The following is a 20555-nucleotide window of genomic DNA, read 5'->3' as shown; positions in this document are numbered from 1 at the left end:
TGAACACAGCCCATGTGGCCAGGATTCTTGTTGCCATGGTTACCACCATCCATTGCCCCTCGTGTTCCTGATAGCCTGTTCTGGCCATGCTCCATTCTGCCTGCTGAACAGAGGCAGAGACACCATGCCTACGGCCACTCTCCTGGGTGCAGCAGAAGCCAGAACCAGGTCTGTGTGTGCCTGGAGGCAGTCCCACCATGTCCCCCTGCCCACCTCCAGCCCAGTCACTCCCTCACCCGGCAAACAAGGCGCACAGTGATCCAAAAGGTTTTATTTACAGAAGTAGAAGGGCTGGCTCTGCCTGGGGCGTGGCTGGGCTATATACACAGTGATGGGGTGCGGGGAGGGATGTGGGGTGTGGCCATTTACATTACAACCCAACGGGGGCTCCTAGACTGGGCGGCTAGGGTCAGTCCCCCACTAGAAGCTGCACAGATAAGGGAGTAAGAGGATGAGGGATCCTGGGTCCGCCAGCAGCTGGTAGCCATCCAGGGGATGCTGGTGGAAGCAGCCGGGCCTCCCACAGCCTCCTTGGCCAGCGCCCAGCTCACTTCCTCTTGAGGGAACCCTTGCCCTTCTCCTTGTCGGCTGACCGCTGCTTCTTCACTTTGTCCTCCTTCTTGTTCTTGCTCTGCAGGTTCTCATACACGTCCTCCTTGTGCCTGCAGGACAGGAGGGCAGGTGCGGGCTGGCTGGTGGTGAAGGCTGGGCAGAGGGAAGGGGCCAGCGCATCTCCCAAGTGGGCAGGAGGCAGACAGGATGGGGAGGGCAGCTGGTCACCCCTCCACTGGCCCACCCAATTGGGTAAAGGCTTATAAATGGCGGTAGTAAGAGCAGAACTTGAACTTGAACCCAGACCTCCCCAACTGCAACGCTTTTCCTCTCCAGAAAGAAAAGGTTCTGGCTGGCCAGGAGAACAGGGTCAAGGGTGGGAGGTGGCAGCCGGGGGTCACTCACCGGGAGGATGTGCGGACAGCCTTGGCATGGGCATTCTTCAGAGCTGGAGGGTACGTGATGTTCCCATACTCTGACTCCTGGCCCTTCTGGGACTGCAGACAGAGCATAGTGGGAGGATGGTGGTCCCCAGTGGGACTAGAGGTGTCCCCTCTCCACTGTGGCCTTCCCAGACCCTGTTCTTGCACATACCTGCATGACTTCCAGCTTCTTCTTGGTGGTTTCAATATACTGAGCAATGGCCACATAGATGAACTTGTACTGTGCCTCGGTCTGCACCATGCCTGACCGCTGGGCCCGCACCATCTGGATAGTCTTCTGGATGTCGATGTCACAGTCCAGCCCTGGACAGGGGCAACAGGCGGCAGGCCCACCTTAGGCCATGGCAGTGGTACAAGCCAGGATGGGGCTTGGCTTGGGGGTCCCGTTCCCCACTCCACCCTGGCACCCCCAGGGAACACTCACCCTTGGTGGAGATGCTTTCCATGAGCATGTCAATGACAATGATGGTGCCTGTCCGGCCGATGCCTGCGCTGCGGAGAGAACCCAGCGCCCATCTGTCAGAGCCCAAGAACCCTCGCTACAGAGGCAGCTCGTTTCAGCCTCGTGCGACCCAGTCACTGGACAAGCAAGGGCCAGTGCATCTGCCAAGGGCTGGGCAGACACACCGCCACCTCAACACCCCTCCCTCCACTTCCTGTTCCAACTCCTGACTCCCTCACACACCCTGCAAGACCCAGGACCCCAGCCAGGCTCAGGGGTCCTCCTTCCCTGCCTTGGGGTTTCTTTGCAAAGAGCTTCATTTCCTTGAGACGGCAGGGTTCAGGGTGCCACTGTCAACCCAGGAGGGAGTCTCCCTTCTCTCCTCCCTCTGCCAGCACTCTCACAGCCAAGGTCTGTGCCCGTCATGGCAGTGCCCCAAGTCTTGATGTCTAATTTAAAACCCAGATTGTCAAAAATAACCCCCCCTCACCCACTTCCTTCCTGCAACATCTAAATTAAGGCCTTGGGGATTTCAAGACGTATATGAATGTGTGAGAGTGAGTGTGTGGTGAGCAAGGGAGGGGCCCCTGCAGAGGAGAGCTCTCGGGGACGGACCGAGCCACAGCACCAGGGCACCTGTGGATGCCATGCACGCACACACACACAGAGATGCCACAGAGGAGGAGCATTTCTGGAGTCCTTAGGGCCTGGCGTCACAAAGAGGGAGCGGGAAGGGAAGGGTCCATTTCCGGCTGCCCTGTTCCCTTCCTGACGTCAGTGTGGATTATGGAAGTGCCAACAGCTCCCATTACGCAAGGGTGAAGTGTATTCTAGTGACAGCCTCGCCGATAATTCTGAGCACACAGATGTAGAGTCTGAGATCAGACAAGCTCAGTCTTTTGCCCAGGACCACACAGCTGGGACTGGGAGGCACCAAGTGGAAACAGGAGGCCTCTATCTGAGACCTGCACCCACTGTCAGCCCCACTCTCCGTGTGCCCCAGGCCCCAGCACCCCTACCTTCCTCCACTGACCCCATCTGTCTCCTGACCTTGAACCCCAGAGGAGCTAAGGGTGCATGCACCCTTCCCAAAAGACATCACACATCCCACACTCTCCTGTGCAGGCCAAGATGGGGATGCTGACTGGGGGAGGGAGAGAGAGAAGGAGAGCAATGCAAAAGCCTAGCTCCACACTGACCCTAGATGGAAGGTGCTGGGTGCAGAGAAGGCCCTGGAAGGACTACGGTGAGCGACCTAGGACCTCAGTAAGCAGTGACCGCCAGGCCAGCCCCTCCACAGATGAGCAAGCTGGCAACCTGGCAGGTGGCTGTCCCTGGCTGAGGGTGGAGCCAAACCCAGAGGAGCCCGGGTGTCTGGGAAAGGCACAGAAAGAGCTGACAGGCCAGGTGCTGACAACGGAGCAGGGCATGGTGAGTGGCAGTCACCTGCTAGCTACTGTCCTTGTCGCTCTCCTCACCTGCAGTGCACGATGATGGGCCCCGCGTGGGGCAAGCTCTCCTGCCGCTGGTTGATCTGGTCCAGGAAGCTGAGGACACCCCCAGGCTCGCTGGGGACTCCATGGTCAGGCCAACTCAGGTACTGGTAGTGCCAGATTTCCCGAACCAAGTCCCCCTGGAGTGAAGACTCGGCTCAGCACCTCCTGCTCTCACCCTGCACACCCTCCGACAGCATCCTGCCCGGCCAGGACAAGAGCGCAGGTTCCAGGGAGGGGCTCTGGGCGTGGCCAGGGCTGGGGTCACTCACGTTGTCCAGCGGGGAGACCTGTAGGGTGCGGAGCTTGTACTCGGCCGTGTCGTGCTCCCTGCAGTTGGTCACAGAGTAGAGTCCATAAACGCGCTGAGTCCCCACTTCCGGCCAGTAAGGGACGCATTTGTTCTGAAAAGGGAAGGAATGCGGGGAATGAAGCCAGAGGTGGGATGATGTCTGGAGTGCTCAGTCAGGCAGCCGCGCATGTGACCTGGGCTCTACCAGCAGCATGCAATGAGGCCTGAGCAGCAGCTTAGCCTTCCCATCACTCAACAGCAACACACGCTCCACATCCAAGACACACCGAGGCACTGCCTGTGCCCTGTGCCCCAAGGCTCAAGGGAGGAGGGAGGCAGCACCTGGCATAACAGGCTAATCCTCCACCTGCGGCGCTGGCATCACTTAAGAGTACCAGTTCAGGTCCTGGTTCCTCTACTTCCCTTCCAACTCCCTGATTGTGGCCTGGGAAAGCAGTGGAGGCCCAAGCCTTGGGACCCTGCACCCACATGGAACACTGGAGGAAGTTCTTGGCTCCAAGCTCCAACCACTACAGCCATTTGGGGAGCAAAGCAGGATATGGAAGACTTCTCTCTGTTTCCTTGTGTCTCTGTAACTCTGCTTTTCAAATAAAAATAATAATAAAAGGGGGGGGCAATGGCCTAGTGACTACATCCTAGCCTTGCAACCGCCAGAATCCCATATGGGCGCTGGTTTTTGTCCCAGCTGCTCCACTTCCCTTCAAAATTCCTTTACTGCTGCCTGGGAAAGAAGTCAAGGATGGCCCAAAGCACCAAATTGGAGACCCAGAACAACCTCCTGGCTCCTGGCTCCAGGCTTCAGATCAACTTAGCTCCAGCTGTTGCAGCAGCTTGGAGAGTGAACCAGAGGATAGAAGATCTTCCTCTCCATATCTCCTTCTCTCTGTGTATCTGCCTTTCCAATAATAATAATAATAAATCGTTTATTAAACAAGGAGCAGGGAAAATAGAATGAGCTTGGAGCACAGCTAAAGAAGGGGTTAATTTTCTGGGTTCTAGAGTCTATCAGGGCAGCTTCACAGAGGAGGTGGCACCTGAGCTAGGTCTTCAAAATTAGGGAAGAGAGAAAGTCACTTCCTAGAAGCAAGTGAGTTTGGGCAAAGCTTCAAAAACCTGGGAGATAGTGGGCATTCCCGGGCACCAGTGCCCCGACTGCCAGGCCTCAGACAGAGAGCCCACAGAGAAGGCAGCTGAGAGCCCCTGGAGGCGCGCCAGAGAAGGAGGCCCCAGGGGTCTGCCTGGCACTTCAGACAGGAGCACTTGGCCTGCAGGACAGGGGTGTGGGGGAAGGAGAGCCCACAGGTAAGGGAGACGCCAGGGGACTTTCCTTTTACTATTTATTGCCAAGGCAATAAATACTAAAGCTTTAACCACTGCAGCCATTTGGGGAGAAAATCAAATCAAGTAAGTTTGATTTACAGAGAGAAAGAAACAGAAAAATCTTTTTGCTGGTTCGCTCCCCAGAGGGCCACATCGGCCACAGCTGAGCCGATCAGAGGCCAGGAGCTTCCTCCAGGTCTCTCACGCGGGTGCAGGGTCCCAAGGCTTTGGGCGGTCCTCTGCTGCTCTCCCAGGCCACAAGCAAGGAGCTGGATGGGAAGTGGAACAGCCGGGACACAACAGACACCCACAACAGCCATCCACAACAGACACCCAAGTGGGATCCTGATACTTGCAAGGTGAAAATTTAGCTACAGAGTTGCAGCCCTAGGCCCACCAGGGGCTTTCTGAGCCAGAGCAAGAGGGGCCTGGGGAAGAAAGGAGGACTGGGCAGCGGACCCCCAAACACAGCAACAGAGAAGGACGTCCCTAACACCTGGGGTGGGCACAGTGATGCTGTGGATCACATCACCGCTTGGGATGACCAAACCCCATCCCAGGTCTGCAGTTCAGGCCCTGGCTATCCTGCTTCGGGCTCAGCTTCCTGCTAATGTGCCTGGGAAGGCAGCAGAGGATGGCCCAGGAGCAGCTGTCCTCCTGCCAGCCGCAGGGGAGACCTGCGCAGGGTTCCTGGTTCCTGCTTTGGCCTGGTCTAGTCTTTGCTATTGCAGGCATTTGGGAAGAAAAGCAGCAGATGGATATACTAATCTCTCCATCACTCACTCACTCTCCCCCTCCCTCTCAAGTAAATAAATCAGTAGCCCTGGGACTAGAGTTCAAGAGACCCAGATGTTGAAAACAAGCCCCTGGGAGTCCTGGTGTGTAGACAAGACATTTTCTCTTGCCTTTAGTTATCCCAAGAAGGGCTAAACCCTTGTCCTCAGGGTCCGCAGTGTGGTATAGCTAGTAAAGCCACCATCTGCAATGTCTGCATTTCCATCTGTGCTGGTTCAAGTCCCAGCTAGTCCACTTCCAAGCCAGCTCCCTGATGAGGTGCCTGAGATGGGGCTGGCACAGTGGCACAGCACACTAATCCTCTACACTGTGGTACTGGCATCACCAGTTGGTGGTTTGTGTCATTTCTTTTTTCTTTTTTAAAGATTTTTTTTTTTTATTGCAAAGTCAGATATATACAGAGAGGAGGAGAGACAGAGAGGAAGATCTTCCACCGGATGATTCACTCCCCAAGCTGCCGCAACGGCCAGAGCTGAGCCTATCCTCCAGGTCTCCCATGTGGTGAAGTGTCCAAGGCTTTGGGCCATCCTCGAATGCTTTCCCAAGCCACAAGCAGGGAGCTGGATGGAAAGTAGAGCTGCCGGGATTAGAACCGGCGCCCATATGAGATCCCAGCACATTCAAGGTGGGGACTTTAGCTACAGCCCAGGCCCTAGCTGCTCCACTTCTGATTCAGCTCTCTGCTTATGGACCAGGAAGGCAGTGGAGGATGGTCTAAGTCCCTGGGATCCTGCACCCACGTGGGAGACCTGGAAGTAGCTCCTGTCTTCTGGTTTTAGTTTGGCTCAGCCCTAGCTATTGTGGCCATTGGGGAGTGAATCAACAGATGGAAGATCTCTCTGTGTCTCTCCTCCTCTCAAAAATGCCTTTCCAATAAAAAAATTAATATTTTTTAAAAATAAGAATAAGATGCCTGGGAAAGCAGCAGAGCACAGCTGAAGTTCTTGGGCCCCTGCATCCACATGGGAGACCCAGAAGAAGCTTGTGGCCCCTGGCTTTTGTCTGGCCCAGTGCCAGCCATTGTGGCCATACGGAGCATGAAACTCTCTGCAAGTCTGCCTTTCCGAGAAATAAACCCTCAAACAAGCCAGCAAGCCCGCTCAGATCCCTTTTGCCCTGATACTTGTTCAGAGTCACGATGGCGAATGGCGGGGCCTGGGGAGGCGGGTGCTGCCTTACCCGGCCCTTCTCCACCTCCCGGGTGGTCATGACGATGACCTGGCTGTTCTCCTGCCACACCATTTGCCAGAAGTCGTTGACCGTGGCCTCCAGACAGCCCTGGCTGGCGATGTAGGTCTTAGTGTTCTCATCGGGGCTTAGCAGCTGATTCTGGAAGCCAGCAGCAGCAGGGCCATGAGCCAATTGGTTGGGGACGACCCTGGCACCTCCGCCACACTCAGCCACCCATGGTAGCAAGCATCAGCTTGGCCTTGACATCTCAGGGGTCCCCAAGAACAGCTAGGAGCCCAGCCAGTCTTCCCCCGGGGCCAGGCCTGCTGACCTTGATGTAGTTGGCATTGATGTAGTCAGATCCAGGGATGTTGCTGTCGCGGCCCTGCAGGATCACCCGGCTGTGGTCAACTGGGAGTGGGCAGAGGGAAGGCAAGGTGGCCAGGGTCAGACCCCGGGCACACTAACAGCCCAGTCATTCTGCAGTGGGGTCTGTGTGGGGCAGTGGGGTAGAGGGTTCAGAGAAGCAATTCAGTGAGGACCTAGCGGTAGTCTGCCTGTTGGCTGGGACTTGGGTAGGTGACCTTCTATGTGGGGGCAGGAGGAGGTCAAGATTTTATGGGGGGGCAGCTTCCTGGAGGAAAGGGGAGGGCAGGGTGAGGAAGGAGCCTGAGCCAGCGTGGGGCCTGGCCAGCTTGGAAGCTCACAGGGAAGGATGTTCTTATAACGGTTCTTGCTCTTGTTCTCTGGCCGCTGCCCTTCCAGCCGCTGATGCAAGTTCTTCACCTCCTGCTTCTGCAGGCTCTATGGGGCAAGAAGGGGGGACGTGAGCACCAGCCAGAACCCCACATGCTGCCCCGCACAGCCCCGTGGTAGCGCACCTCAAACTCCTCCCAAAAGCCGGCCTTGGCTGAGTCCTCCGACTCCTGCTTCTTATTTAGCTCCAAAACACGGTTCTCAATGTCAGCTGCGTTCACCCGCGTGGCGTAGTATGGCTGGAGGGTCAAGAAGGGTGGGCAGTCAGACGTTCCCATGGTCACAGGCGAGTGGCTCAGGGGAAGGCGGGAAGTGGCCAGGCCCACTTTCTCACCTGCCTCAGGTAGACAAATGCCCCGGAGGCCTCCTCGATGCCCGTTTTCTTAAAGTGCTCCACCAGGTCCGTAAGACTGTCGAAGGTCTCAGCCCCGCCTACCGTGTAGCGTCCACTCTGCGGGGCACCAAGGAAAGCCATGCCAACACCCCCAAGCCTCGGCCCTGAGCCCCAGCAGGCCCTCCCTGCCACCCGCACTTTGGGCACACATGGGAGCCCCACAGTAGGTCTCCTCCCAACTTGCCTGCCTGCTTGCCTACCTCACACATGACCTTGATGTGCGTGACCCTGAGCGGTGAGCCCGGGCCAGCCTTGGGCTGGTCGCTGAGCACCGACAGCACAAAATCTCCAGGCTGGCTGAGGCTTTCACGCACGAGAAACGTCCAGGGTTCGCCCTTGGCCTGCAGCAGGGTCTCCGCCTGTGCTCCAGACATGTGGCCATGGTACCACCTGGAGGAAACGGCAACCATGAAGCTGAGACCCAGGCCACAGCAGTGAGCTCCCTGGGCATCATACCGCCCTTCACAAGGCCAGTGCACCGAGGTCCATGGCTCTCACATGAAAAGCAGCTGTGACCCCATGGCACAAAGAAGCTGGGGCCGTGCCATCATACACGGGCCCGGAACCTCGTACGGACAAAAGGCAGCCTAACCAGGCTCTGAGCGGGTGTTGAACCCAGAGCCCATCTGAGAGCTTTGAGGATAGAGGTGAGGCAGGCAGGATTTGGGCCACAACGAGAACCCAAAGACATTAGAGACAAATAAATAAATAAATAAATAAATAAACAAAACAAAACAAAAAAACCACTGCGGCCCACAGGGAGCCGGGGAACGGGGCGCTCACAGGGAGAACTGCCCCAGGGGGTCGGGGAGTGGGCAGGCACAGGATGGTTTAAGAGGGCTCCAGGTGGGTGGGATGATGTCACCAAAAAGGGAGGCAGAAGAGCAGAAAACAGAACTAAGACCTTTCCCCAAAGTATACCCCCTTCCCAAGAGGAAACCATAGCCCCGCGATGCCCGGCCCCACAGGAAACCACGTGATGGAAAAAAAACACAAACTCCTTCTGGGGAGAGAGTGAGAAGTGAGGTTCCCTCAGCCGGCAGCAGGAGGAGGGGGGCATTTTCCAACCGCAGGGATGGGGGGAGGAAGGAGGGGCTGGCCTCGTGTCTACCCCCTACCTTCCTGGCCCAGGGGAGGCTCCGGCTAGACACCCCTGCTGGAGCCCCTCCATCCCCTAGCCAGGAGTCCCCCGAGCTACCCCTTCCCCGACCACCACTCCAGGGGACAGCACAGGGGGCACCCCCAAAGCAGTGGGGAGGGGGCGAACCCCCTTCCCTAAGCACCAGGATGAGGAAGTCCCCATGCAAATGTGAGGCTGACCACAGGCAGGGAGGTAGCCTACGAGGGGACAAATGCAAATGCCGGAAGTGGAGGCCAAAGAAGGGGCAGAGGCAGAAGTCTGCAGGCCGAGCTTCTTCCCAGAGTCCTCCAGGGTCAGGGGTGAGACCCAGGCCTCCCGACCCCTGACCCCGCACCCCAGCCCTGCCCTGTCCTGAGTCCTCATTCACAAGCCTCAGGAACCTAGACCCTCAATTCCTGCCCAGGAGCAACTGAGCTCTCACCTCCCCATCCAGAGCCACCCCAAGCTCTGACTACCCTATCCTGACCCGGGAACAAGAGTGGTTCAAGGGCCCCTGAGAGCAGGAATCCCTCCTCCCTCCCTCTCAGGCGTGCTGCTGCAGGTGACCAAGAAAATGCTGAGGGAGGACGGCCACGAGGGCAAGCAGGGCAGCCGCTCTCCACGGCTTCCTGTCCACTCAGCCCTGTCCACTATCAAGTTTGAATCAGTCCTTTGGGCAACAGTCCTGATGCCAAGTTCAGAGGCCTGCACCCCAGAAGGACTGAAGGTTCATAAACAAAACACGCAGAGGGACCCTGCTGCCTTTCACAAGGTCCTGTGTGTGCACCCCAGGGCAAGTCCGAGCACCCCAGCCCTCACACCTTGTCCTGCTCCAGGGAGATGACAAGGGAAGGCAAAACTCAGTTCTTGGGAGCCCCTTCTGCTCTGCACAGCCAAGGAGAGAGGATGGCCTTGAGCAGCCCCCTGCACCTGGCAGAGTGCTGGACTTCTCCATCTGGGACCCCACTGCACCTGCAAACCATCATCTCTGGCACTGGCTGGTGTGAAGGCTGTTTTTACATAGCACACAACCCTGACAGTGTGTGTGTGTGTGTGTGTGTGTGTGTGAGGGGGGTGGGGTGTCCAGGCCTATTCAGGCCCACAGAAGGAAAGCTTTCTAACAACAGGCCCGGCCGCCACTAGGAGGACCCTGAGTGAAACAAGGCCTCCATCTGTGGCTTCCTGGGAGACACAGGGAGAAAAGGCCAGAGCTGTGCATTGGAACTAGCGGGGGGATACAGGAGAGGCTGGAGGTGCAGGGGCCTCACCTCTCACTCGTGGGGTCGGAGCAGTTGAGCGGGTACTTGAGGTGGATGATGGTGCCATCTCGGTCTTGCAGGACTCCCTGCTGCTGTGTGTAGTACTCCACCAGCTCCGTTAGCGTGGCAAACTTCTCCCCTCCATACAGATCGTAGAAATCCCCTGAGTTCTGAATTCGAATGTGGGTCACCTGGTCCCCCACCCTGTGGAGCAACCAGCCGTAGTGAGTGAGGAGCCTGGTGGGGCTGACCGAGTTCCTAAGTTTGGGAGGGAAGTGGCCGGCATAGGAGTAGGGTGTTGGGCCGGTGAGGGGTACTGGGGGACTCTGGGGACCTCACAAGGATGCAGACAAGACATGGATGCAACCAGGGCAGGCAGCGTGGCTGGCAGGGGAGCCAGGAAGGCGGGTCTGGGGGCCAGGTTGGGTGGGAAGGCCACCCACCTGACGGACAGGGAGAAGTCGCCCTGGTTCTTGCGACTGGGCCGTGCCAGGAAACTCCCATGGACGCCTCGGCCCTTGAGCAGGGTCTCAGCGTCCAGTCCACTAAGATCACGGTGGAACCACCTGGAAGGCCAGACAGGACAGTGAGGAGAGGTCCCCGGGTCCCTCCGTCACCACCAAGGGCTCCCTGGCCCGTCCACCCCCACCAAGGCTTCAGCCCTTACCTCACCATCCTGGGGGCTCCCGGAAGAGCAAGGGCACGGGGAGGAGGGTGGGCAGCCTCACGAGGGCTGCTGGAGGTGCGTTCTGGGGCTAAGGCTCACACAAGGCTCCCTGCGAGTGCCCAGGCCACCTCACCACCCACCCCACAGGTCGGTTCTGGGGCCGCCTGGAACTGCCACTGTACTGGCCTGGGACAGCCAGCAGGGCGGAGACAGGAAGGGGCGCGGCCGACCCCTGGAGGGAACTCACTTCTCATTTTGCCCAAAGCAGAAGAGTGGGGCGGAGGGGGTAGTGGGGAGACAGTGGGGTGGGGGCGGGGCCCACTTCCCACAGGGCTGCCACCAGAGGCTGGGGCCTGGCACTGCCGATCTGTGACAACTGAGGGTTTGGGCGTGCCTGGGACATGGGAGGCAAGCATTTTGCTTCATGCACCTGAGTCTACAAGGACCCCATGCCACACTCCCTCCTGCCAGTCTCCTCCTCCTCCTCCCCCATCCCATGCTTCCTCCTCTTCCTCCTCTACTGGCAGCTTCTACACAGCCTCCCTGCGCCACACTAAGGCTGCCTGGGACAGTGTGAGCTGTCCGTCCTGGGACCCTCTTGAACGGCAGATGCCCTGCAGTGCTGTCCTCTGCGAGACTTGGCCGGTTGCTACTCACCAGAGCTCTTGTTTGCAGGCTGGGAGTGGAAAGAACGGCTTAGGTCACCCAGTTGGTAAAGTGCCAGTGCCCTCCCTACCAGGACTCAAACCCTGACCGGCTGCTTCCTAAGCCAGGGGTGAGCACGCCCACACCCTAGGCTTCAGGGCTTCTAAGAACAGAGGCTGAGCAGGCCCTGGTCCAGGGAGACGGCAGAAGGTGTCCCCAAGAGGGAAGGGTGCTCTCCCCTCCTTCCCACACCTGAAGACACCCTTGCAACACAGGGATGGACAAAGTGACCCCTGCCCAGTCAAACAGATTGAACAGACTGGGGTCTTTTCTCCTTCCTGCCCCCAGACCTCTGCACTGCCTTGGACGGTGAAGGGACCTAGGTGAAGGGGGACAAGGAAAGGAGGGAGCACGCTTCTCCTTTGTCAAAGATGATGACCTAGTGGACACATCCCAGCCCAGCTCCTGACCGCTACCTTGAACCTGCTCATGTCCTAGCCCAGCTCCTGACAATAGGACCCTACTACCTGGGAGGCAACCAGGTGAGGGCAGCAGTGGCTGGGTGCTGCCACCCACGACAGGAGAGCTGGATGGAGGTCCCAACTCCTGGTTCTGCTGTCGCCCATCCATTTCAGGTTTGTGGGGAGTGAACCAGCAGATGGGAACTGTATTTCAGTCTCTCACAAATCAATACCTAACTTTAACAATAAATAAATATTTGTAACTTGACGGGATATGGCAATTTTCTGGAAACTTTCGCTCGTGCTAGGAATGCTCTACATCTCCATGAGTGTGTATAGATAAAGCATTCAGGCCACATGCTTAACATTGATGATGCATTGTAAATAAGCTATACCTCAAAAAATAAGGAAAAGATGTGGGCGCTGTGGCAAAGCGGATGAAGGTACAGCAACAGCATCCCATATGGACGCCAATTTGAGTCAAGGCTGCTCCACTTCCAATCCAGCTCCCTGCCAATGGCTTGGGGAAGCAACAGAATATAGCCCAACTGCTTCGGCCCCTACAACCACGTGGGAGATCCAGCTTCTAGCCTCAGTCTAACCCAGCCCCAGCCATTGCAGTCATCTAGAAGGTGGGCCAGCAGATGAAAGATCAGACCCCGCTCTCTGTCTCTCACTCTCCTTCTCTTACTCTGCATTTCAACTAAATAAAACTTTTTTTAGAAAAGAAAAACAAATAACATACTAAAATCCAAAAGTTTAACTTCCCCAGGAAAAGTATTTTTATTGTTTGTAAATATCAAATATAACTTCTTTTTGAAAAAAAAAAAATAAAGGCTTTTCCTCCTTTATTGCTTTCCTCCTCCTAGATGCCCTGGGGAAACTGCAGGGTCTGTTTATCAGCTGGAATCCCCAGGAGCTCCCTCTTGTGCGGAGGGAGGGGGACAGCAGGTGCAAGCCTGGCTCTCCCCAGGAGGTCCACAGCATTCAGTACCACTCCTGGCACAGGAGCCTGTGCCCTGTGGACCAGGGCATCAGACACCACAGTCCTGTCCACAAGCACGGTTCCTGACTGTTCCCACAATACCCCCACTCTCCTATACACGCACATATGTACACATGCACACACATACACAGTCACACCCCATGCGATGCATCCACCACATCCATCCACACACGGGCTTGTCTGAGTCAAACGCCCACACACAGGTGTGATCCCGACCGCCCAGTTTCAGAAGTGGGCTCACACATCCCGCCCCTCCCCACTTTCCAGGTACCCCAGCCCCGGGACCATCTCTTTCCAGGGTTCATATTCCCTAGTGGCAGCCAGTCAAACAGACACTGGGAAACCCCAGACCCACGGGAGAACAGAAACTCCCTGAAGGCTGTTGGGCCACAGGACACGGAGAAAAGACACTGTCCCCACTGTCCTTTGACAAGAAAGTCAGTCACAGCATGGTGGCTGGTGCCTACGGAGCTGACAGTGCACCTGCATACAAATGACCTTCCCATCACAGCCTCAGCCCAGACTCCCCAAGACACCAGAGAGAACATGGAAGTTTTCAGAAATTCAAGAGAGGGACAGGCACTGGGTCTAATGGTTAAGATGTCGGTCCCCAGGAGATAATGCCTGCATTGTAGCTACCTGCCCACGCAGACCCCAGCGGGCAGCGGGCAGCAGTGCAGGTGGCTCCCTGCCATCTGCCTCAGAGGTCCAAATCCAATTCCAGGCAAATGGGGAACAGACCAGCACGGGTGAGCTCCTCAGTCTGCCATCTATCTCAGCCTCACAACCCATTTAAAAATTAATTTAAAAAGAGGAAAATTATTGGGAGGGTGTGCTTTGGTAATTGATGTTTCTAAAAACCACAAAGTAGAAGTTGTCACAGAAAATTATACTTTCCTTGGGGCTTTGATATACAGCCATTTTTTCTGCCATTTTTTTGAGTTCCTGTGATGTCAGACAGAACTCGTTTGCTTTTTTAAAGTCAAGATGTATTTATCTTAAAAAAAATACATTTATTTTTATTGCAAAGTCAGATATACAGAGAGGAGGACAGAGAGGAAGAGCTTCCATCCGATGATTCACTCCCCAAGTGATCGCAACAGCTGGAACTGAGCTGATCAGAAGCTAGGAGCCAGGAGTTTCTTCCAGGTCTCCTACACTGGTGCAGGGTCCCAAGGCTTTGGACCATCTTCGACTGCTTTCCCAGGCCACGAGCCGGGAGCTGGATGGGAAGTGGGGCTGCCAGGGTTAGAACCAGTACTTGGTGACAGGGCATCTGGCGCCACAGGTAAACACTGTGCCACAGCCCCAGTCCCTCCCTCTTCAGGGCACGAAAGGCTGTGGGTTGCAGAAGTAGGTAGCCTGACCATTCAGAGGAGAAAAATATTCCCTTGGGAAGCAGGCAAATAAAAGCAAAAATATATGGAATTTGTTCCCCCTTTATAAATACAAAAATTAAAAATGAAACCACAGCCCTCAAATACTCCTGTAAGAAGCTGGTGGTAAGTGGCAGATGCTCAGGGCCCCTGCATCCGCACACCGTGTCCCTCCACTCAACACTCAGGCTCAGGGCAGACCCGCACAGTAACAACGCTGCCCAGGACCTTGCTTGGAACCTGGCTGGGGTCCCAGCTGTGAATCCAATGACAACTTCCTGTTAGCAGACACCCTGCCCCAAATGTATTTTAAAATCTTATTTCTTTTCCTTGTATTTGAAAGACAGGCAGAAAGAGATCCTTCATCCATTTGTGCACTCCCAAATGCCTGTAATGGGGCCTGGAGCAGTAGCCTAAAGGCTACTAAAGTCCTTGCCTTGCATGTGTCAGGATCCCACATGGGTGCCTGTTTGTATCCCGGCTGTTCCACTTCCCATCCAGCTCCCTGCCTGTGGCCTGGGAAAGCAGTCAAGGAAGGCCCAAAGCCTTGGGACCCTGCACCCACGTGGGAGACCCAGAAGAAGCTCCTGGCTCCTGGCTTCAGAATGGCTCAGCTCCAACCTTTGCAGCCACTTCGGGAGTGAACTGGCAAACAGAAGATATTTCTCTCTGTTTCTCCTTCTCTCTGTAAATCTGACTTTCCAATTAAAATAAAATAACATCAATATTGTTCAAAAGGAAAGAAAAAGTGTCTACACAGGACACTTACAAGTTTTCTTGTCATTATTCCCTAGCAAGGAAGTATAGCATGGTACCATATGGTAGAAGTAATGTAGAGATGGCTTCAAGGTTGCCTCGGTTCTGCCTACAGGCCCTCCCCCAGGGACAAGGGGGCTGGGGCCTAGCCCTTGGGGTACAGCAGAATGAAGGGGGCCCTGCTGACCCTGAACGGTGTTCAGGAAGAGGGAGCCATTTGAGAGCCCGGGCTCTCCCTCTAGTTTTCTAGTTGTAGTTACTTGAATTTAAAAAGCCATTTTCCACAAGGCTCATGAGCATCCAGAGCAAATGGTAGGGGTGCAAGAAAGGGGTGTTACCCAGAGCAAAGGCCTGACCGAAGTATCAGGGAACAGCTGAACATCTCAGGCCACTCGTTCCCAGCGGATGCTATTAGTCTGGTTTTAGAAATAGAAACTAAGACTCGGAGATATGAAGAAACTTGCCAAGGTCACTAGCCAGTGAGTGGGAGGCTAGACATCCCAAGGTCAGGGCAGCGGAGCTTGCACCCTGAGCACCCCACCAAACACACTGCTGCAGACGCCACTGCAGCGCCACAATGGGGGCCCATGACAGACAGGGCAGGCAGGTCCCCAAAGGCGGAGGGTTCCAATCTGTTTCCTCTGGTGCAGCTGCTCCGCAGGGCTGCTGGAGACTGGGACCCAGCGACAGGGTCTTCCGTGGCCTGGAGGAGAATCTAGGATAGAATCACCAGGCCACTGGGAGGAACGTGATCAGGGAAGCACAGGCCTCGGGAGGAACCTGGCAGGTGGACGTCAAGAACAGGGATTGTGATGCCGCTGGGAACACCCACAGCTAGGAGGTAGCGTGCCTGAGTTGAGTCCTGGCTCGGATGCTGACTCAGCTTCCTCCGGAAGGACACGCTGGAATGGGAAGCAGTAAGTGATGGTTCAACTTCTCAGGGCCCTGCAGCCCATTCAGAAGGCCTAGCTTGAATGACTCAGAAAATGAGAACTCTCCGTCTGTCTCTACCCAGATTCAGACCAGTGCCCAGCATCCCAGGCCATGGCTTAACTGGTTGTGCCACAGTTCCAACCCCTCTCTTTGCTTTTTAAATAAAGAAAATAAATTTTTAAAATATTGGGGCAGGGAGCTGAGTCCAACACAGTTGCCTAGAGGCTAAAGTCCTCACCTTGCATGTGTCAGGATCCCATATGGGTGCTAGTTCATGATCCAGCTGCCCGACTTCCCTTCCAGCTCCCTGCTTGCAACCTGGGAAAGCAGTAGAGGATGGTCCAAAGCCTTGGGACCTTGCACCCACACAGGAGATCTGGAAGAAGCTCCAAGCTCCTGGCTTTGAATCAGCTCAGCTCTGGCCATTGTGGCCAACTGGGGAGTGAACCAGCAGATGAAAGATCTTCCTCTCCAACTCTCCTCCTCTCTGTAAATCTGTCTTTCCAATTAAAATACATCTTATGTATATATATATATATATATATATTAATCTCACTTGTGAATGACAGGGGGATTCTCTGTGCAGGGGGTTGGGAGAAGACAGGGTGGGCAGAAGGAAAGTACAAGAGAGGGTGAAAAACAGAAGTTGGTACGAGTCGGCGGCCAAGCAGCCCACAAACTCACCAGAACTTTCTAAGCAGACTCGCACTTACAACATCCCAGTTGGAACCTTGTCATTCTGTGCGGTCCTGCCTCCTCTTCACTGACTTTCCCCACTGCCCTTCCACTGGCCTTTTCATGTCTGTCCCCACACCAAGGATTTCGTCACCACGTAGCTGGTTCCTCCTCATTCCCCAGATCTCAGCTCAAATGTCACCTCTCCAGGAAGGCCTCCCTGACTCCTCCAGCTGGCAACAGCCGCCCCAATCACTAGCTCGCACATGCCCAACACGTCTGAGGACTTGAAGTCATCCTCTAGACGGGGCTGGGAGCAGGTGTTGGGTCCATTTTGTTCACTCCAGGATTACTGGCATCTTAAACAGCCCGTGCTGGTTGGATGTATGATGCTGCAGCCGGGGGAAGCAGGTGGAACCTGGGCCAGACGTTGGGAAACCAAGGGTGAAACTGGAAACAGGAATTTTGCTCTCATGTTCCACATAATGTGCACTGGCCAAGGGGGACAGAGCTCAGGCAGCAGATCCGAAGCTGCAGGCAGAAACGCAATGGGGAGAACAAACACCCAAGTGTCAGGACCCAAGTGCTCAAAAACTCAGGGGTAGGGCAGCAGGAGGTACAGGGCGCCAGCAAATACAGGCCACCTTCTCCCTGAGCGGCAACAGTCCCTCCCTCCCACACTACCAGGAGACCGTGGCACCCAGAGGACTTACCCGCGGGACAGCATTTCCCAGGAGGATGGGGGAGTCACGGGCAGATAGCTCTAGGGGGCGGGGCCGGGCCAGAGCACCCCGGTGCACCGGCAGCCCAGGTCAGGTGAGAAGTAAGGCTTCCACCCAGCCGCTTCCTCTTTGATCCACCCCGCCCAGCCAGGCCAATGGCACGCGCAGGGACAAACTCCTGCTGATGGTCTCTGGGTAAAGGAGAGGGCGGGCGGGGCTGGCCCGAGACCGCCCACAGCATCCTGCTTTTCACCCCCCGCGTTGCCGCCGCCAGCCACCTAGAGCAGGGCTGCCTGCCGGGCCGGCCTCCTTCCCTAGGGAGGGGAGGAGCCACCTGCAGCTCCACCTGGAGCTCCAGCTGAGAGCGGTAGGAGGGCGGGGAGGGGCGAAGACCAGGAAGTAACCCTGATCTAGCCAACCCCTACCAACAAGACAAGCTTAGAGGGCCTGAGGGCTTGGAATCTTCAGAGAGAGGGGCCCCAGCCGTGCAGGCCCACCCACCCAAGGCCGCGAAGGGAGCTGCCCAGATGGCAGCTGTTCACCTAGAGGGCCGGGGTGAGGGGTGGAGCTGGGGGTGCAGAAGGGGTAAGGGAGGAGGCTGAGGCCTTCCTTCGCTGGTCACGTCCAAGGAAGTACAAGAAGCAGCTGAATGGGGGACAGGGCCTACTGGAAGGCATCTGGGCATTGGGCGAACACGGTTAGAACCACAAAGGACTGAGACAGGCCAAGTCACCGGGGCATTTATTGTCCTCTGGTACATGCCTGCCCCAGCCACGGTCCAGGCCAGGGCCAGCACTCAGGAGGCAGCCACGCTGCCCCCAGCTGCCGGCCCATGTGGCGGGAGCGTCATGGGCGGCAGGAACAGAGCCTTCAGCTTGCCCGACAGGCTGGCGATCTCAGGGTCTTGTGCTTCGTAGGACTTGACCAAGCGAGCAAACTTGAGGACACCTACGAGAGAGTGGCAAGTCACCCACAGGCCTAAGATGGCTGAATGGGGGAGTTAGCCTGAGCTTAAGTTACTGGCTGCTCCCTTCAGGCCAGATGTGCCACATGTGCACCTTAATTCTACATGGCTTATTTCTGCGGTGTTATTATTGATCATTAAAGGATTTATTTTATTTGAAAGGCAAAGTTAGAAATCTTCCAGCCGCTATTCACTTCCCAGATGGCTGCAACAGCCAGAGGTGAAGCTGGGACATTCCTCTGGGACTCCCCCATGGGTACAAGGGCCCGACCACTTGAGCCATTTTCTGCTGCTTTCCCAGGCGCGTTAGCAGAGAGCCGGATGGGAGGGAAATGAAGCAACCAGGACTGGAACCAAAGCCCATATGGAATGCCAGCGCTGCAGGTGACAGCTTTGCCCACTCGGCCACAGCCCCAGCTCCTGTTCCTAGTCTTTAACAATGGATTTGAAAGAAGAGTTCTAGGCTGATGGTGGTGGGGAAGACAGATCATCCAATGAGCCACTCCCCAAATGACCCCAAGGGCAGTAGCTGATCTGGGCAGAAGTGAGACCACCTGGGTATCCCCCACAGGTGCAAGAGGCCCAAGTCCTTGCACCCTCAGGCAGCTGGAGCAGCCTCACAAGGCAGCAAAACCAAACCACTTCCTGGTTCAAGCGGATGGCCTCCAGGTGCTGGTGCCTTGGGATCGGCACCTCGTCAGCGCATGCAATGCTAGTGTAACAGGGCATCGCCAGCACAAGATGAGGGCAGACCCGGGTTCTGAGGGCCAGGGTTGCCAGCCAGATGGTGGCTGCCGTCCTGTGGTGGGCGAGAACTACGGCGGCTCAAGGGCCACCCTGCCCTACCCTCCGTGCACGCCCTCTCCTGGACCCACCTTCCCCGTCGCAGCTAAAACCGTAGGCTTTGATGACCTCCTGCTGGATCTGCGTGGCCACCGGCAGAACGAATTGCAGCATTTTGCCCATGTCGTTGCATGCGTTGTCTCGAGCCTCGTCCATGCGCACCGCGTTCTCCGGGGCTGAGAAAGCCTGAATCACCTCGGCCAAGACCACTGGACGGCAGAGGCCAGCCGGGGGTGGCCGTGGGAGGGCGTTCCGGGGACAGGCGACGGGGCGCAGGCAGGAGCGACACAGACAATTAATGCACCGAAACCAACGTCCCCCGCCAGTCACTCAGAACCTCGAAAGCCGGCACCCCGCGTTCCCCGTCCCCGCTGCCCTGAGGATGGAGCCCTGCCTGCCGCCCCGCATGCTCCGCCGCCCACGCGGTGACCAGCACGCCGCTCACCCTTGGCCTGCTCCGCGCTCAGGGCCGCGGGCTGAGCCGAGGCGGTCGCCATCACTGCCGCAAGACCCGAGCGAACAGGCAGCACGGAAGGGCTGCGCAGGAAGGAGCCAGCTTCCCGAGGGCAGACGGGGAGAGGAGGGAGGGAAGGGAGGAAGCGCCAGCCGGAGCCGGAAGCCGGCACAGCCAGGACCTCCCGCTCGGGGAGAGCGGACAGCCCGATGGCCCCAGCAAACAAGGGCCAGGGCTTTACAGAACTAACCGCACTAAACGCAGAATCTGTCGTTAAAAACGCTCATGTGAGGGGCTTTCCAGCACAGAGCGGAAAGCCTACTAGACAAATTCGAAAAGAGCTGTAACACTGTTACGGCCGCACGCAGGGAGGCGATCGCGGGAAACACTTGAACTCCACTGTTAGTGAGGGTGAGCTCAGAAAAGCGGTTTCTGTCTTCCATCCACTAATAGGTAGGCCACACTGTGCATTAATTCTCAGCAGAAACGAGGAGTATTCTTAAGAACGTGTAAAATGATTCATCTTTAAGAGTTTAGGGACGGTGGATACGAGCCTATGCAGATGAGATCGGTGCTCATTGGCTGAGAAAACTGCCCGTCACAGCCTTTTTTGTTATTAACGAACACAGGGATTCGCAGTCTTCAAAGCCCCGGCCCTCGCACTGCTCTAAAATGGTTTTTCGTGGTAGTGGGCGATGGCTACTTCCCGCTCGGCTGGCCCCCGCGTTGGCCGCACGCGGTGCAGGCTGCCGGGCCCCCGTGCAGCTCCGCAAACCATCCCGACAGCAGGATGGCCCTCGCGGGGAGTCTGCCCCTGAGCGTCCTGTCGCCTTTCCCGCCTTGGTGAGGGCAGGCCAGACCAGCGCGCGGTTACCCCTCCAGGCCCAGGCTCTTGGTTCTCCCGGATCCCCCTCCACTCCCAGCCCCCCACAGGCCGCCCCATTCCCGCTTCCCAGCCCGCAAAAAACAGACCAGTCACAGCCGACTTCCTGGGGA

General features: G+C 56.6%; 2 protein-coding genes and 1 non-coding gene across 5 annotated transcripts; all 3 read right to left on the bottom strand.

Moving 5' to 3' along the window:
• Window positions 1-251: 251 nt before the first annotated feature.
• Window positions 252-17328, bottom strand: PTPN6 (protein tyrosine phosphatase non-receptor type 6). Of its 2 annotated transcripts, none has more exons than XM_040978825.1 (15): window positions 17290-17328; window positions 10501-10623; window positions 10067-10261; window positions 7879-8068; window positions 7619-7735; window positions 7410-7523; window positions 7236-7332; window positions 6860-6939; window positions 6538-6687; window positions 3203-3334; window positions 2916-3070; window positions 1420-1487; window positions 1147-1298; window positions 958-1049; window positions 252-662 (listed from the first exon to the last, which is right to left on the bottom strand). In XM_040978825.1, the coding sequence occupies exons 1-15, from the start codon at window positions 17301-17303 to the stop codon at window positions 548-550; spliced, it is 1794 nt and encodes a 597-aa protein (XP_040834759.1). In that variant the 5' UTR covers window positions 17304-17328; the 3' UTR covers window positions 252-547. The 2 variants fall into 2 exon arrangements, with proteins under 2 accessions (XP_040834759.1, XP_040834760.1); XM_040978826.1 differs by lacking the exon at window positions 17290-17328 and adding an exon at window positions 10725-10910.
• A 695-nt stretch (window positions 17329-18023) lies between these two features.
• Window positions 18024-20187, bottom strand: CUNH12orf57 (chromosome unknown C12orf57 homolog). Of its 2 annotated transcripts, none has more exons than XM_040979027.1 (3): window positions 19551-20187; window positions 19225-19314; window positions 18024-18246 (listed from the first exon to the last, which is right to left on the bottom strand). In XM_040979027.1, the coding sequence occupies exons 1-3, from the start codon at window positions 19600-19602 to the stop codon at window positions 18095-18097; spliced, it is 294 nt and encodes a 97-aa protein (XP_040834961.1). In that variant the 5' UTR covers window positions 19603-20187; the 3' UTR covers window positions 18024-18094. The 2 variants fall into 2 exon arrangements, with proteins under 2 accessions (XP_040834961.1, XP_040834960.1); XM_040979026.1 differs by having other exon boundaries at window positions 19138-19314; window positions 19551-19906.
• On the bottom strand, window positions 19850-19911 carry LOC121155606. Its single transcript, XR_005883684.1, has one exon. It is a non-coding gene; the product is annotated as a U7 small nuclear RNA (small nuclear RNA).
• Window positions 20188-20555: the final 368 nt, after the last annotated feature.

Source organism: Ochotona curzoniae, unplaced genomic scaffold (assembly GCF_017591425.1).
Source record: "Ochotona curzoniae isolate NIBS_2020 unplaced genomic scaffold, NIBS_Ocur_1.0 contig_2927, whole genome shotgun sequence".
Lineage (NCBI taxonomy): Eukaryota > Metazoa > Chordata > Mammalia > Lagomorpha > Ochotonidae > Ochotona > Ochotona curzoniae.
This window is presented reverse-complemented; position numbering and strand designations above follow the sequence as displayed.